Raw genomic sequence first — 17,343 nt, forward strand, 5'->3', positions numbered from 1 at the left:
TTTTAAATAGATATTCTTGATTATCCCATGATTATTTTATATCTTTAGTAAGATATATCGTAACCGTTCGTCTCAGATATGATATCGTAGAGTAATTATTGTAATTTCCTAAATAAGAATGGAATAAAGCGATGACATGATTTGGTATTTTTCTCTTTTTGTAATAATATATTCGAATTGAGTGGTTGACTATTTTCCCACATCTGGTTGGACATAAGAGAAGGGCATAACGGTAAAGTGAAACATTGGGTGCGGTCAATTGGAGTCACGTCAGCATGTTAATCGCGGAGTTGATGATGGTAAAATGTGAGACACTCAACAATGCGAAGAAATAGCTGACGTATCATTTTTCGAGTCACGCTTTCTTACTACCTTGCGCTGCGTGTGATGTGTGCTGTCTCTCCCACAGATTATGTTTTTGTTAAGTTAGTTAATCTCACTCAATTTATTTTATTCGGTTAATGTGATTAGTTTATATTTCAACATTCTCAATCTTTCTTTTATCATATCTATTTTTTTAAAACGATTTAATGTTTATCTTCTTCTTTTTTTTTCACATTAAATTAATGATGAGATAAATGTTTACATTTTTAAAATTAATTCAAATAATATTGTAAACTCACATTTTAGTAGAAGTGTTTATGAAGTAAGGTTTATATTAATATTTTAAATCTAAGTCATATTTTTTTATATAATTTGAATTAATTTTGACAAAGTTTCATTTATTAACTAACTTAACATCTTAAATTATATCCAGTAAAAATCATGTTATTTTTTAATTAAATTTATACTTCAAATTATTATTTTTTAAAAATAAAATAATTTTAATTGTTGATCTAAATTATTTATATCCAATTAATAACTCATTTAACAATATATTAAGTTTGTAAGACTCTACTAGTTTAGTTTAGAAGTAGTAGTTTTAAAATAGTGAGACAATTTTATTTTAATATTAAATGGGTTATTTATAAATAATTTTGTTATAAACAAGTTTTATTATTTTAAAACGTATTTTTTTATCTAGAAATTCATTTTCTTAGAGTTCTTTTATCTAGAAATTCATTTTATTATTTCTAATAGTTTTGACTCCTGAGTCAATCTTTTTGATGATCAGGAGGTGTCTAGACGATCATGACGACAAGGTGTACATCTCTAGTCGATTAATTTCTGTTATAAAGCAAGTAAATTTCAACTTCTTTTTCATATCTCGTTTCTAATCTATTTTTAGAAGAAATAATGGTTATTGCATGTGTGATCATGTTTTTCCTAGTCATTCTTGGCTAATCTAGAGTTTTAAGGACTTTGTTTGTTTCCAATTTGGTATTTCATATGTTCGTTTAGAGATTCCTTGCGTTTCAAGCAATCGACGAAACGTTCTTTGAGTTGAACTGTTTATTATGAGGTAAGGGAAGCTAGACCATGTTTAATTGTGTTGATATTATAAATTTAGTATTTATATGAATTATAGATGATTTTGAGAAATAAGTATGATTAAGCGTATAATATGTATATTAATTTGTGATCTTGATAATATGATATGTGTATGATTGGAATGGTTTGAAATAGATATTCTATGTTGTCATGATTGTGTGTTATAATGTTGGTTTGATGTTTAAAAACTGAACTCAAGTGGTTGGAGTGAGAGTCGGTCAAATTATTGAGTTTTAAGCCTAAATAGTGGATGTAGGCTTAGTCGAATCAAAATAAATCTTTGTGTTGATTTTTATATATATATATATATATATATATATATATATATATATATATATATATATATATATATATATATCACAAAAGTCTATTAGTGACAACAAGTTTAATTAGTTTATAGATGTAGTTAATTGAGTCTGATTAAAGATGTTAAAAAGGAATCTAAAATTTATTTTACAATGTGACTCCTTCGACGTATAGATACTAATGAGATTTGAATTATTACCGTCGCAAATGCTAGTAGCTACCAAAGTCTGATATTCATTTTACGTATGTTTTTAAACTTTAGATTGAGTCACGTTCATTTTACTTTAGACACACAGATGGAATTATTATCAGATTGAATCATAATATATTTATATATTGCACACTTTTCTTAGTACCATGTATTTTCTTCTGAATCTTTCATCTTCACACACTCCACTTCACATCCATTTTCATCTTCACGCATGCATTTTCATCATTTTTACTACTATGGCCAGTCAACACACTCTCCACTTCACATCCACATATTGTGCCCAGAAATATCCACCATCCCCTCAATGGCTTTATGTACATTGAGAAAAAAATGATAGCTTTTATTTATTTTTTTCCTGCATAAGATATTTCACGATCTCCTCTCTGTGTGTTCATTTTCTGTGGCTCTCATTCTCCCTCTCTTTTGTTTTCTGCTTTTTCTTTTTTTCCAAACAGTCTCCTGGAGCATCATAAAGTGGTATTTGTATCCTATCTTTAGATGTCATTCATAAGAAAATAAGAAATAAAGTATTAGTTTATGAGATTGATCCAGTTGAAGTGGGAATCATGAGGTGCCGTAAAATGTCCTAGATTCTTTTCTCACTTTTTTTGTTAGCTTTATATAGTTTGAACTTTATTCCATACCCACATTCATGCGACGTCCTTTCATTAATCATTCAGGAGTTAATGCACCTTCTCCTTCTTGGAACCTGCAGATATTTTACAAAAGGAAGACCAAATGAAATTACAAGAAAAGCCATACCTACACAAAAACACCATATACTCATAACTAATTAGACTCAATACCTATGCTACACTAACTATCTCCAGCCAATGAAATCAGGTGAATTAGTTGTAAACCATTTGAATAATTTGCTAAGGCTTTTATATGTTCATTCATACCCCAGTAGCACTGATATGGAAAAGGCTTTTTTCAGTGTTTGTATAGACGTGTATGTGCATTAATTGCTTGTAACTGATCTTTGTGACTCGTGTAATTGCAGCAGAAAAGGTATGCAGAAAGATGAATCATGACGTGAACTGGATTTGGAAGAAGAATGTTCACTGCTCTGCAAAACAATAATCAGTGGACTACAGAAGTGGAGCAGAAAAAAGAAACAAGAATGTGCTGAAATTGTTATTTTGTAAAGCATTTAATATATATCAATACACACACACGCACTCATTGATTCTCTTCTCATTCAATTAACAGTATTAGCAGCTATTATGTCATATATGAGCTTCTAACAATAATAGCAAACAGAATTGAAGACAAAAAATATTGATTCAATTTGAGGATGTTTTCTTGTGAACTATACTTTTGGAGATCTCACCAGAATCTCTAATTAAGACGTTAGTGGGGTGGTATAAGCGTCTGACTGCAGCACCTAATTAATTATACGATGAGAAAAAAAGGTTATTCTTTAGATGTTGAGACCATTAGTCTATAAAGAAAGCTATCAACAAAATAAAGCTGCCCCTCGTTGTGCTGGTATAAGATTATATGACATGACTTGACTTAAGAGAAAAAGCTTAGCTGCTATATGAAGATGCCCTTCGATATGTCTTTTCATTTATTATATATATATATATATATATATGTGGGATGACAATGCGGCCGTTCGAGTTTAAGTCCAGTTCATATAACTTGTTGATGTTAATTATGAAGAATATGAGGTATTTGATTCAACTTCCACACGAAATTTGTGAAGCAGGGTGATGGGGGCACAAATCCTCTTGAAATCACTCACGCTCACTAAAAATTATGTTATTATATCTGATACTACTTTTTCTGCTTTGATTTCCGGAACTCTCTCCATATTTAACTACATTCTTTTTGTTTGTTTACACTCTTGTCAGTCATCGTCATGCAGACACAAATGCCAAGGTGGTATTGGAATCTCTTCAAGTTTTTCTGATTAAATATATAGTGAACTGATCATTCATCCTGGACCATGTTTTATTAACTTTCCGTGGGAGACAAAAGTTTGGTGCTTCTGTTAAAGCATTAGGTTCTATAAAAAGAAACAGCAANTTCATCAAGTCTCAGACTTTTGGTTTGCTAAAATAGCGTGGTATCATTCATAAACAATTCAACAGCAGCGTTTCTTTCTTATATAGGATATATATCCAATGGACACAAAGGGATGTGAAAAATGGGGATACTGGGATGTCAGGTATGCAAAGCTATTCTAGACCCTCCATCAGCCCACTTAATCACAGTTTATTGTTAAAAAGTAATGGAGTTTTTACAACCAAATCTTATGCTTTCTTNTGCAATTAGAAACTTTTTAAACAAAATATATACATATTGAGAATCATGTGGGAGGAATGAGTAGGAAATTATTTATGACAAGTTGTCTGATGAATCTTAATCTNTGATTGTTAGAAACTATCTATGACCATAATACTGTGTATTACAGAAGTGCAATTCCTATATTAACAAAAAAACACCTTATAACCAACACATTTTTAAGTGTCCTTTTTTCAATCATGTTAACTCCGTCCTTTGAATTTGTAATCAGGATTTAATTCAAGCTCATATACAAGCAATGAATGAAGCAATTAACTTCAAACGCCAAGCATTCCAGAATAATCACAGGACATATAGTTTACAATTGGGGAGGCGTATAAAAAACACAACTCCACAACAATCACAAGATAATTAGAGTGAACATCATGCTATGTATTCCCTAAAGGCCTAATCACTTCCAAGTAATTAATTATGTACATGGTCACATTTTTGTCCTACAGAGAAAGCAATGGGTCAGCAACGAGTTATGTCAAAGTCTGACACGGATTGAGGAGTGCCCTCGAGCAAGCATGAGACTGGTGGAATGGTCAGTGTCTCCAAATCTCCATATGCATTCCAGCAGAAAGGGTCATGCACTATGTCTCCTTCAGCTGGAAGAAGCTCAATTTCTGAGAGTGTTAAGTTGGTGCATGGGACAGAGTCACTGCAAGCAAAACGCATTGGGGGGCTCCTTATATCATAAGTACCCCTTATGTTTGTGTAAATAATATTTGATACAGATACTGCAGAGGTCTTGTTGGTGCAATCCTTGGTGAGGCAGTAGAATTGGTCAATTATGATTGGATTTCTTACACTAACCATATGAATATTGTTGAATGTCACTCCAGACACTGATCCTGATCCACCTTGCCAAGTCTTGATCCTAACCCCATTATCTGTCATTTTTATCAGTGAATCTCTCACCACAACCTTTGAAACACAGGCTCGAGAGTTGTGATTCCCCAGACTACCAATGCTGCATAAGTTATACAGATAACAGCTATGTCATAGAAGCCCCTTAAGCCATATTGAAAATTACCATTATTTTAGAATATAACTTCTTTTTTGACGAGTTCAATGTTTTTTAGTTTTTAATCAATTGTAAAGAATATGTTGTATTAAAAAGAATGTTAGTATCCCACTTCAAATTTTTTCTTTTTTGTCACAACGCGCCCTTCAAGCTTAAATTCTAGTTTATTTTTCAGTAACTACAGATTTTCAGACACTTAGTTGCAAACATGGTGCTAGAGTTTTTGTGACAGAGTAATCTAAAGTGCCATGAAGCAAAAGTTAAGGGAGTATTTGGCTTATTGTATGTTTTAAAGGAAAGATTTTTTTTTTTCCATAATTCATAGTTACCCAACAGATGAGGAGAATAAAACTTTTTTCTGAAAGCAAACAATAGTTACCTAATTCCATGACCAGGTCCACATGTAATGTTCTTAATATCGACATCATTGCAGCCGGATCCAATGGAAACACAATCATCACCTTTAGAAGATAATAATTCACCAAAAAAAAACATTAATAATGCCTTTTTGATGCAAAAGCAGTGAAGAGTTGGAAGAGTTTTTCGTGTCTAACCATTAGAAATAACAGAATTGTATATTTTCACTTCATCTGTATTTTCTATGTGAATTCCATCAGTATTGGGGCTAAGTTTTGGAGCTGTTATGTAGATTGATTCTATGTGGACGTTTTTGCAGCCATCAAATCTGAAATGGAACTGGGGGCTGTTCTTTATCCTTAGTCCATGCACAGTCAAGTTGGAACTCATAAAAAACCTTATGGCCTGCATCATGCAGAATTACACTCAATCACAATGAAAACTATACAAATAGAAGAAAGGGTTTGAAGGCTCACAATTGGGCTATCACAGGGTCCAGGGAGTGTTGTCCCATTAGGTCCCTGAGTCATTTATTGGTAGGGAACATGGTGTTAGAGGCTGCATGAAGGACTCAAATTGTTGAAAAAAATAAAGGAAACATTCAAATGGATTAGTACCTTGTGAGGCTTACATGGGAGGTCCCACCATTTTTCTCCTCTCCCATCTATTAAACCACTTCCTTCCAGTGACATTCCATTGATTCTATAAAACACCAACCATTGGTGCCTACTGTTGTTCTTTGGCCAATATTCGGGTCCATCAGGTGGCATAAGAGTTCCATCAACCTTGTCCACATATTTGAGCCAGAAAAGTCCATCAGTAAACTTTACCCTTAAAAAATGCAAGAAGCGAAGGGCCAAAAGTTGCAAAATAAGTATACATTATTACCTTCAACACCATGAAACTTTGACAAGGACCAGTGAAGATAGTTGACTGAATGAGGAAAGAGAAACCTTGAGGTACAAGAATAGCATTAACTGCTGATTCACTCTGGCAAGCAGTGTCCCATGCCATCTTAAATGACTCTGTATCATCTGTTTTTCCATCTCCTATTGCTCCAAATGTTCGTACATCCAAAACCACAGAAGAATTGTTATTGTTCTCATTATGAGGAGGGGTAGGAGGTGCAGGATTTGAATGTTTAGAAGATTTATGAGAATGTGAGTGCTTGTGTTTTGTATGAGAATGATGCCTGGCTTGGACCAGAAGAAATAAAGTAAGGAAAAATGTAGAGAATGCTAGTGGTGAAATAGGAGAATGCTTCATTCTGAACATTTTTATCAGGGAGTGAAAAAACAAAGAAAAGAAGGAAAACTAAGCAAAAGAAACCAAGAAAGAGACTCTAAAACTTAGAAAACCTGAGACCATTCACTGCCAATAACTAAGAGAATGAAATCAGTACTTTTAATTTTTGACTGAGTTTTGAGGAGTGGAAATAAATAAAGCAGTGTGTCTGGTTTTGTAGCACGAGTGAGCACTTTGAGCACTAGAGCACAAGTTGCAATAAGTTTTAACTGAGTTTGGCCTTTGGAGTGCATGCAGAATCGAAAAGCTTAGGTTTCTATATATAATAGCAAATCATAGTGGAAGGTCTGCTAAAGTTTCATCTTCACGTTACCAATTTTTATAATGGCTTTCGTAGTGAGAAACGACAAATAACTCATAGCATTGGCCTTTCCTTTAACAATGTGGAGTCTGCATATGACTGTTCTGAAAAGAACCGAAACGGAATAACGAGATTTCAGATTAGTGGGTAGTCGATAAGCCTCCCATGTTCTTCCCATAACATAACTGCCACTTTCTTAATTATTCTAAAATATTTACGTGCATAATTAATGAATCAGTTATACATACACACGTATGACAAAATTTAAACCTCTGCGTATGTAAAATCATTTTTATATGGCCAAGGAAAAATTATAGACATGCAAATAACCCACAGAAAAACAATTTGCAACCACCGAAACATAGTTGGTTGTTCTGGTTTAACAATGATCTCAGTTTCGAGTTATGGAGAGTAGCTATCTGTGCAAGCCTTCTTGTTTTATTATTAAACAAGGATAAATGGTTGCAGATGCAGTATGTATGCGATAAATGATTTAGTTCTACAAATGTTCGAGTGACCAGCCCAACAAGTTATAAACATTAATGAATGATTAAATTTCATTTGGTTGCAATCTCAAAAGTGAATTATGCCAAAGAATGCCTATACTCTATACAAGGTGCTAACTGCTAGATTGAAAAAAATGAATTCTCTGTCAAAAAAATCACAGCGTCATTATAATGTAAATAATAGCAAAGAAAACAAGAAGCATGGGGCCGACTGAACTTTGTCTCAGGATAGTTTTGGGAGTAAATAGTTAAGCTTTGCTAATTACACATTAATTAAAACATGAATTCTCTTAAGGGTATCTAAGAACACAAGTTCAAGAATAAACAATAAGAGGAATGGTTCATTAAAAAATGCTGTGAGCAACGTTAGTAATATCATATGTCAGTTGTAAGAATGTGTGAGTTCAATTCTTGTGAATACACAGTATTTTATGTCTGAAACGTCCATCACTGAGAAGATGAAAATTCATCTTTCTGTTTTTGTTCCAGTCTATAAGAGGTAGAATTTTCCCAGTTTCTTTCTCGGGCAGCTGAAATGGTGTGACTAATTCGAGTGAGGGTTTTTCAATTCCTAGCGCTACTGATAGCCAATGATGCCAATTTGGTATTTTTGTCAGTGATGGTCTCAATGGCTACTCGAGTGTGATTGTTTTTCTATTGACATTAGACACCACATTCAGTGGATCATGATTCCAAAGCACCAATCATAATCCAAAAACTGCGTTTAGCATGCAAAAAAGTTAACTCTTCAATGGTTTTTGCTTTAAAAGCCGAAAGAGAAAAGCGGATGGATGGTCAAAGTGTGCTGCACTCATCCACTGTCAATTTCTTAATCCAAATATATAACTACAAAACAGGGTTTTACTATTTCAATCTTTTCAATAAATTATTTATTTTAACTTTATTTTTCTTTTTATCTTTTTTAACTTTTAATAGTTTTCAATTAATACAAAAGTGTCTTAAAATAAATGTATCACGTGGTTACCATCATTTCTTTAATTTAGTTTATGTCCAATCCTTAGGGGGTTAAACTTATATTCTTAATTATGAGTCCTAATTCCTTAGGTAAACAAAAGTAGTAAGAATAAAATTTTAGAAATTACCACATATGCATATACAATTTATTCCTATATAGGTTCAATAATTGACAATTATTAAATTGAAATAACCTGTTCCCTAATTTCTCAATTGCAAGGCAAAGCAAGCTTAAACATTCATGGTTTTACTGAACATGAAGACGTGAAGAAGAAGACAGGGAAGAAAAATCTATAAATCTATTACATATGTTTTATGTTGTTAAGACAACTTATTCTTTTCAACATCAAACTTGATTATTTCTGCAATCCTTTGAGCAAACTCCCTTCATGGAAAATTATAAATATATGTTTATGTTTAAGTTTTTGTCATAAAGACTAAAATCACTTCCATAAATTTCTAGAGTCTGGTTTATGACCAAAACAAGAAAGAAAGGTCAATCCAACTTTAATTTTGAAGTTTCGCATTGCTTATATTTTGTCTTATAAAAAGCTAAAAAGAATAGCGTGTTCATACACATTTTCTATTTAATCAATTAAAAACATAAATAAAAAAAGGGAAAGATATAATTAATATTCGTCATTTTCTCAGAACATTCTAGTTGATGTATTCAATAGTGTGAAAAAGACTCCATGACATATTTTGTAAATTTATCGTCGACAAGAACAAACTCCATCAAGTGCACTTTCTACCATGAATAAATTTTTATTCAAAATTATAAATCATAGGTTCATTACATAAATGCCACTAAAAAACTTATCTCCAGACACCTCTTTATCTTTTTATTCTTCCTTGGCCTCCGCTTAATTGCTGAACTTTCTATGATAATAGTCTGTTGTACCAATGTTATCTGTCTCACTTTTTTTTATTAAGGAAAAACATCCATGAACTTTTTACACGTGTAAATTTTCTTTAGAATGATCTCATGTCACCTATTGGTTGAATATAGGTAAAAACATTTTTTAAGGATTTAACTGATGTTTTTAAAATTTTAAAAAATATATACCATAAATCAAAATGATATTTTATTATTTAAGCTTTTCATGGGACCTACTAAAAAAATTAAGAATTCAAATTGGATTTTTTTATTAAAAATACTTGAAAAGTCTAAACAAGACTTTTTATTTCCTTACGTTCACGTTCTTTTTTTATGACAGGTAGCCGGTTTTCTTGATCTTTACGTTTTCTATAAATTTAGGGAAGTCATTGACTACTAACTTTCATATCTAGACTGTGCAAAGTACAGCTACAGTAACACATCAAGCAAAGGAAAAGAATGGGAAAACCAAGGTATGTAAGGGAGGGATTCAGTATCACCTTAATCTTTACGTAGACTATCTCTGGGATTAAAAAATTTGTGTGACATTTAGGTTGCAGGGTAAGGTGGCCATTGTCACGGGCGGAGCCACCGGAATAGGAGCGGAAGCAGTGAAGATATTCGTGGAAAACGGAGCATTTGTGGTCATAGCAGACATAAAGGACAAACTGGGTCACAGTTTGGCAACTTCGTTTGGCTCAGACAAAGTGAGTTATCGGTACTGTGACGTGAGAGACGAGAATGAAGTTGCAGAAACAGTGGCATTCACAGTAGAGAAATATAACAGCTTAGACATCATGTTCAGCAACGCTGGCATCGCAGGATCTTATTCTTCCATACTAGATTTGGATCTCAAAGAATTTGACAACACCATGGCCATTAACGTTCATGGGGTAGCAGCAACCATCAAGCACGCGGCACGTGTCATGGTTGCTAGAAAAATTCGTGGATCCATAATTTGTACTGCCAGTGTGGCTGCTTCCTTTGCGGGAGGCGCGGGTCACGAATACACCGTATCAAAACACGGCGTTCTTGGGCTTGTTCGGTCGGCGTGCGGCGAGCTTGGAGCTTATGGGATAAGAGTGAATTCCATCTCGCCTTATGCACTTGCCACGCCTATGACTTGCGCCGCACTCGATGTGGGACCTGCTGAAGTTGAAGCTGCAGCATATGGTTCTGCGAATTTGGAGGGAATTACGTTGAAGGCTAATCATATTGCGGAAGCTGCTCTGTTTCTTGCTTCTGATGAATCGCTTTATATCAGTGGCCACAACTTGGTCGTCGATGGAGGTTACTCCGCCGTCAATCGCTGGCTTCCTAGGATTCAAAAGTAAATTATCCCACGAAAACAACAAGGGAAATAAAAGTCTTGTCCTCAGGGTACAATAGTTTTTCTATGTTGTTCCTCATTTGTCTTAGAGTGTTTCTTCCTCCACCTCCTTTATCTCCTTCTACACCTCCTAATTTAATTTTAATTCCTACCGTATCCCTATACTATTAAGGTCTTTTTATTATTTTTATAAAAAAGTTAGAAGAGTCTCCCGCAAGTCACATAAACCCTACACTCCCTTTCTTCATATCTCTTACCTGTCTTGCTCTCGTCCTCTGCTAAGACCAAGTTTTTAAACTGTATTTTCTACCATCTCTCTGTTGCTATTGTTCGTGTGGAGTTTTCGTAGCTGGGTACTACTTCTTCTTGTTTTTTCTCGGTGCAGGTTAGTCATATTCCTCTCGTAGAATGTTGCTTGATCTGTTTTGTATATGAATATTTGTGTATATATATATCAACTATACCAAAATTGATCGGCGGTGTGTGCGAATGGGCGGGAGGTGTGTTCGAATGGGATCGGCGAAGTGTGAATGAAGTGTCGCATATCGAACCGCAAATGACATTGCGGTTAAGTTGTGCCGCAGTACGAACGACGGTTGGGGTTTGGAGGGTGCGTTTTCGAACCGCAAATGGCCTTGGGGTTAAACTGTGCCGCAATACGAACGGCGGTTGAGGTTTGGGGGGTGCGTTTACGAACCGTAAATGGCTTGCGGTTAAGCTGTGCCACAATACAAATGACGGTTGAGGTTTGGGGAGTGCGTTTCCAAGCACCCACTAATTTATACTTGTGTTATTCACTATATATATCAATCAAGTAAACTCAAGATGAAGTGCCGTAATATATACTTTGACTTTTATTAATCGAGGAACAAATATGTAATTTTGGAGGTACAGGGAGAACGTGGTGAGGTGCAGGGAAAAACACTCTTGGTCATACGTAGTTGTTAAATTCTTACTTCTTGTGTGGCCATAAGTGTGTAAAATTTACTTATTGTAGCTTGTCAATCTTTTCTTACTTGTATTATACATTATTAATCTTTTGTTACTCTTGAAAACGGAACACAAACTAATGAAGAAGTGTACAGAAAGAAAAGAAAAGAAAAGTAGAACAAAAAATTATATATATAAACTATAAATTACTTGAAATATAAACTATAAATCAGAGAAAAATATTTGCTTGAAAGAAGAAATTTTACATAAATTAACGTAAATTAAATGAAACGTCTTAAGATTTTGACAACAGATTAATAACCTTGAAATGTTTATTTTACCAATCGATTATTGGTTTATCTTATTGAAAATAACAAACGGTAGAAGATAATAAAATGAAAAGTTTTAATATCTTTCTTTTATTTCAATAGATTTGTCCAAGTAAAATATATAATTTCTCATCATCTAAACAAATTGAATTATGAAATTTTGATGTAAAAATGATTGTGAAATTCTTAACAATAATTATTATATCAAAGATAAAAGAAATAAGAAACTAATAAGTACAGTTTGTAAAAAAAAGGTAAAATTGTCAATTTAACCCAACACCTTGTAACAGCACCTTATCATCAAAGAATTTTATCTCAAATCAAGATTGTAAAAACAAAGTTATGCATGATATCAATGGAAAATTTAAGTATGAGTCCAAATTTCATATAACATTATATAAGGATGAAAATTTATTAATTCGTTACCTTAAGATTTTGGATAAAAAATAATGTCAATGTAATTGGGTTCAAGTCTTATTAATATTATATTTGTATGTCTTTTTATAAAGGATTTCATATATATATATATATATATATATATATATATATATATATATATATATATATATATATATATATATATATATATATATCAACAAAATATAAGATAATAGTGTTACATATATATAACTAAAGATATATTTACTCATTGAAGAAAGAGAAAGATAATTATAAAAAAGAAGAAAATAGATTTAATATGAATATTTAATTTTATTAGTTTTATTTTAGTATGTGTTATTTTAATATATATAATGATATATCAGGTTTTGATTATTAAATTTAATTGTTATTCTTTTATTAGTTATGTAATTAATTTTGAATTTTTTAGTTGTTGAAAGTTTATATAACTTAGTTTTATCATATGTGTTAGAAGAATTTATAATTAAGTTCATTTTAGTTAAAGAATAATCTCGAACCTTAGTTCTTATTTGAGATTTAGTATAAATGATTAAACTTTTAATTGTTTATATTAAATCTTGAATTCTCCAATCAGACAGTTTGAAAAATTATTTTCATAATTTGTTATATTGTGTAAATTGAGGTTTATGCATAAATTTGATAAGATTTTAGTTGAGATTATTTTGTGTTGTTCTCCGGACACATATTTGATTGTGATCTTGAATTATCACTTTCATTTCTTTTACTTTGAAGATCAATATAAAATGCTATCGAAATTTTATTAAATTTATAATGTTAAATTTCTTCGTATATATGTTAGCAAATTATGAAAAATATTTTTACAAATGGGTAGGGCCTCACCTTGTGAAAGGTTTATGAGTTCTTACAATATACTCAATAACACGCAATCTCTGTGAATGGGGTATATTTTTGTCTTTATATTCATTGTCTTAATCAAATATGTTAGGATTTAAGCACAATGCATGATCATCTATTCATCTTTGGTATGGTGAGGAATTATACAATTTGGACTTGACATGGAAAAATATTACACGGGCCTACAAGATCACAAGAATACACTAGTGAAAAAACGCTGATTAACGTTGGTTATTTTAGGCTTTTAACGTCTACAAAACAACCGACGTCATTTCTGGTGACGTCAATGGGACGTCGGATATGAATATAACTGACGTCTATGGTGACGTCAGTCAGTGCCATATCTGACGTCACTAAACGTCGGAGTAGGACTAACTGGATGTCTAAAGACATTATATAGACGTCGGTCTGAGCAATAACCGACGTCGAAGAGGCACTAAAAACTTTGAAAATGACATCGACCGACGTCTAAAAGGTACTATAGACGTCGGTGTATATATTAACCGACGTCTAATCCAGTGGTTGTGTTTTAGTGCAGTTTTGTTCCCGTCTTTAGATAGCTTAGTAGCACAATCTCCTTTTGCTAGTTTCCCCCCAAAAAAAAAAGTTTGCGTCTTTTCAATTTCTTATGGGTCATTTCAACCCAAAACCGAACCTGGGTTGTTGCTTAGTTCCATTTTCATCCGCAAGAGGGAAAAATCACAGTGAAACGATAACTAGGCAATGACCCAGGGTCGTTTTTGGGTTGAATCGACCAAAAGAAATTCACAAGACGCCGCTTTTTCTAGGAGGCAGCTAGCAAATGGAGAATGTGTTACTATGTTACCCCAAGAAAGGAACAAAACTGCACTAAAACACAACACAAAGAAAGCAAATTTTAATCAGTTGAACCAGAAGATAATCGATGAAAGACTAAACAATGTTTAAACGGTAAGCATAAAAAAACCACGCACCTGGGATGCAATGCCACAAGAGAGAAAAAGGAGAGGAGGAAGACGATAAAGATATCAGAAACAACAATAGAATGCCGAAAGAGAGAAAAAGAAGAGGTGCCACAAGCCGCGAGAGAAAAAGGAGAAGAGGAAGACGATATCAGAAACTGAATGCCGCGAAGAGTTTGCGGTTTATTTAAAATGAAATTGGGCTTCGGTTTCTCTAGAAACCGACGTCTATAGTCACATAGACGTCAATTATCTCACTAATATGACGTCCAAGTTAACATTTAAACTGACTATTTGAATACCCATTAGACGTCGGTTTCGAGGAGAGCCGACGTCTAGGAAGCTAAACCGATTGACGTTTAATTTCTTGTCAAGAATGTTGACGACAGTTGTGATGGGGCTCCAACGTATATAATAGAGTAGACGTTAGTGCCTCGAGTTTGGTGAACATAATTAATTACAGGCACATAGACGTCGCCTTACCTTAAAACCGGCATCTAGTTTACCAAGCTATTTACAATAATGCCACCGTCCAGTCATATATGTTGGCTTACCAGCAAACCGACGTTTTCTGGGTGACGTTAAACAGCATTTTTGTACTAGTGATAGATAAACATAATTAAAGATTATTAGTGTGTGATAAGATCCACTTGACTTTGCTTCCTTAAGTAAAAAATACATGGTTGGTTATTATAAAGTCTGTTAAATCTTAAACTAATGATATGTTCAAAATTTTGTGTGAAGAAAAATAGAAAAGACCTTTCCCAAAGTTTGGACATACGATGGAAACGTAAGAATTTATGTCAGCATTGAATTTTATATAACAAATTGAAAGTATTATAGATTACAATATCATTACTTAATAACTCTCATAAGTGATGATTTGGGTTGAGTTTGAATAAATTAATTTTGTTATTTGGTTGAAATGGAACAAAGAGGAGTGTGATAAATGGAATATGTATAATTTTTTTTTTATATAGCTAAATGGGTAGTTCACTTTCACTTTGGTTAGGTTAGAAACAACAACTAGGACTTTGTCAAATTAAGTGGCTAGAATATTGATTTCTTTAAAACTAGTTGAAAATAATAACACTTTACCATCTCTAGTAATATTTATTTAGTTGTATTTCATTCAGCGATTTATATATATATATAAGTTAGTAATCAAAGTGAAATTAACCTAATATATTATTTTAAAAAGGACAATAAAATGTACTAGATGAAACAAAAGTAAAATTATAATCTAATCTCAAACGAACAATTTTTTGGATCTATTTGAATATAATAAACTAAATAATCATCTTTAAATAATAGTGAATTTTGAAATATCAAGATAAATAAGTAAAATGGTAAAAATGGACACTAATGCTTGACATGACTTTGAAAGTAATAACTAACTTATTATTAACGTTTAAATTTTATATTAAAGTTGACGGTAAAAAAAATATTTCATTAATATCTTTTACAAATTTTAGGAAAAGATTCTTTTGATACCAAAACAACCATTTAATAACTCATTAAAAAGATATATAAAATATGTGGATGTACTAAATTTTACTCAGGTCAGGAATTGTTTTGATATTCTTTCCAAAAATTAAAATCATATACTGAATGAGTTCTATTATTACACACAACTACGAACCTGACAATATGACCCTACAGCTTCAGAAACACCTCAACCTAATCCCGGAAAACGTGATTCAATCATCTTTTGTAACAGTAACACGTTTTTCTTGATTTGCTTGCTACATTTATCTCTTATAAATCTAGGGAAATTTTACACTAACGAGTCTCATATACAAAGTTTGAGCAAAAGTTAAGTCACGTATCAATGTCCAAACAAAGGTCTGGCTTTCAATATTCTTTCCATTACCTACTCCAAGGATTGATATTTTCAATCTTTTTACTAGATTGCATGAATTTAGACTTTAAATCAAGAAAATCACACATTTTCAATGTCACCTGAAGATTAATTAACCACAATATGTTTATGTGATCTTTAGGCTGCAGGGTAAGGTGGCTATCGTCACCGGTGGAGCTGGCGGAATAGGAGCAGAAGCGGTGAGGATATTCGTCGAAAACGGGGCATCGGTGGTCATAGCAGACATCAAGGACGAATTAGGTCAGACGTATGCAGCTTCATTTGGCTCAGAGAAAGTGAGTTACCGCCACTGTGATGTGAGAAACGAGAAGCACGTTGAAGAAACAGTGACTTTCGCCGTAGAGAAATATGGGAGCTTAGACATCTTGTTCAGCAATGCTGGCGTCGCGGGTCCTTTGTCAAGCATTCTAACCTTCGATCTCACTGAATTTGACAACAGCATGGCCGTGCATCTTCGCGGTGCGGCAGCCTTCATCAAGCACGCGGCACGTGTCATGGTGGAAAGCAAGACACGTGGATCCATAATCTGCACGGCCAGCGTGGCTGGTTCCGTGGCCGGATGCGCGGGTCATGATTACACCGCATCCAAACACGGCCTTGTTGGGCTTGTTCGGTCGACGTGCAGCGAGCTTGGAGCTTATGGCATAAGAGTGAATTCCATTTCGCCTTATGCGGTTGCGACGCCTCTTACTTGTGAAGCCTTTGATATGACGGGTGGTGAAATTGAAGCTGCAGGTCACGCGTTAGCGAATTTGCATGGAATCACGTTGAAGGCTAGCCATATTGCAGAAGCTGCTCTGTTTCTTGCTTCTGATGAATCGGCTTATATCAGTGGACACAACTTGGTCGTCGATGGAGGTTTCCTCGTTGTTAATCGCGGTCTTCCAAGCATTAAAAATTAAATTATCCAATCTGGAATGCTATCTTTTCAATGTATGACACAGAAATCGAGTGATGCAAATGATAGTACGTGTCATCCGTCGAGTGATTACCCGTGATTGTCATAATAAAAATGATGATATTTGATATCAAAATGTCTGCTAGGACCACCGAATAAGAGACTTA

At 33.4% G+C, this 17,343-nt stretch overlaps 3 protein-coding genes across 4 annotated transcripts; 2 read left to right on the forward strand and 1 right to left on the reverse strand.

Annotated features, from left to right (window-relative positions):
* Window positions 1–4,275: 4,275 nt before the first annotated feature.
* Window positions 4,276–7,173, reverse strand: LOC106757381 (polygalacturonase At1g48100). Of its 2 annotated transcripts, XM_014640043.2 has the most exons (6): window positions 6,516–7,173; window positions 6,245–6,412; window positions 6,104–6,148; window positions 5,825–6,032; window positions 5,650–5,731; window positions 4,276–5,216 (listed from the first exon to the last, which is right to left on the reverse strand). In XM_014640043.2, the coding sequence occupies exons 1-6, from the start codon at window positions 6,900–6,902 to the stop codon at window positions 4,715–4,717; spliced, it is 1,392 nt and encodes a 463-aa protein (XP_014495529.1). In that variant the 5' UTR covers window positions 6,903–7,173; the 3' UTR covers window positions 4,276–4,714. The 2 variants fall into 2 exon arrangements, with proteins under 2 accessions (XP_014495529.1, XP_022634713.1); XM_022778992.1 differs by lacking the exon at window positions 6,104–6,148.
* Window positions 7,174–10,009: 2,836 nt separating this feature from the next.
* LOC106757451 (short-chain dehydrogenase reductase 3b-like) lies at window positions 10,010–11,942 on the forward strand. Its single transcript, XM_014640124.2, has 2 exons — window positions 10,010–10,064; window positions 10,145–11,942. The coding sequence occupies exons 1-2, from the start codon at window positions 10,051–10,053 to the stop codon at window positions 10,923–10,925; spliced, it is 795 nt and encodes a 264-aa protein (XP_014495610.1). The 5' UTR covers window positions 10,010–10,050; the 3' UTR covers window positions 10,926–11,942.
* A 4,056-nt stretch (window positions 11,943–15,998) lies between these two features.
* LOC106756743 (short-chain dehydrogenase reductase 3b) lies at window positions 15,999–17,269 on the forward strand. Its single transcript, XM_014639298.2, has 2 exons — window positions 15,999–16,241; window positions 16,400–17,269. The coding sequence occupies exons 1-2, from the start codon at window positions 16,228–16,230 to the stop codon at window positions 17,178–17,180; spliced, it is 795 nt and encodes a 264-aa protein (XP_014494784.1). The 5' UTR covers window positions 15,999–16,227; the 3' UTR covers window positions 17,181–17,269.
* Window positions 17,270–17,343: the final 74 nt, after the last annotated feature.

This window comes from Vigna radiata, chromosome 3 (assembly GCF_000741045.1).
Source record: "Vigna radiata var. radiata cultivar VC1973A chromosome 3, Vradiata_ver6, whole genome shotgun sequence".
In the NCBI taxonomy this organism is placed as follows: domain Eukaryota; kingdom Viridiplantae; phylum Streptophyta; class Magnoliopsida; order Fabales; family Fabaceae; genus Vigna; species Vigna radiata.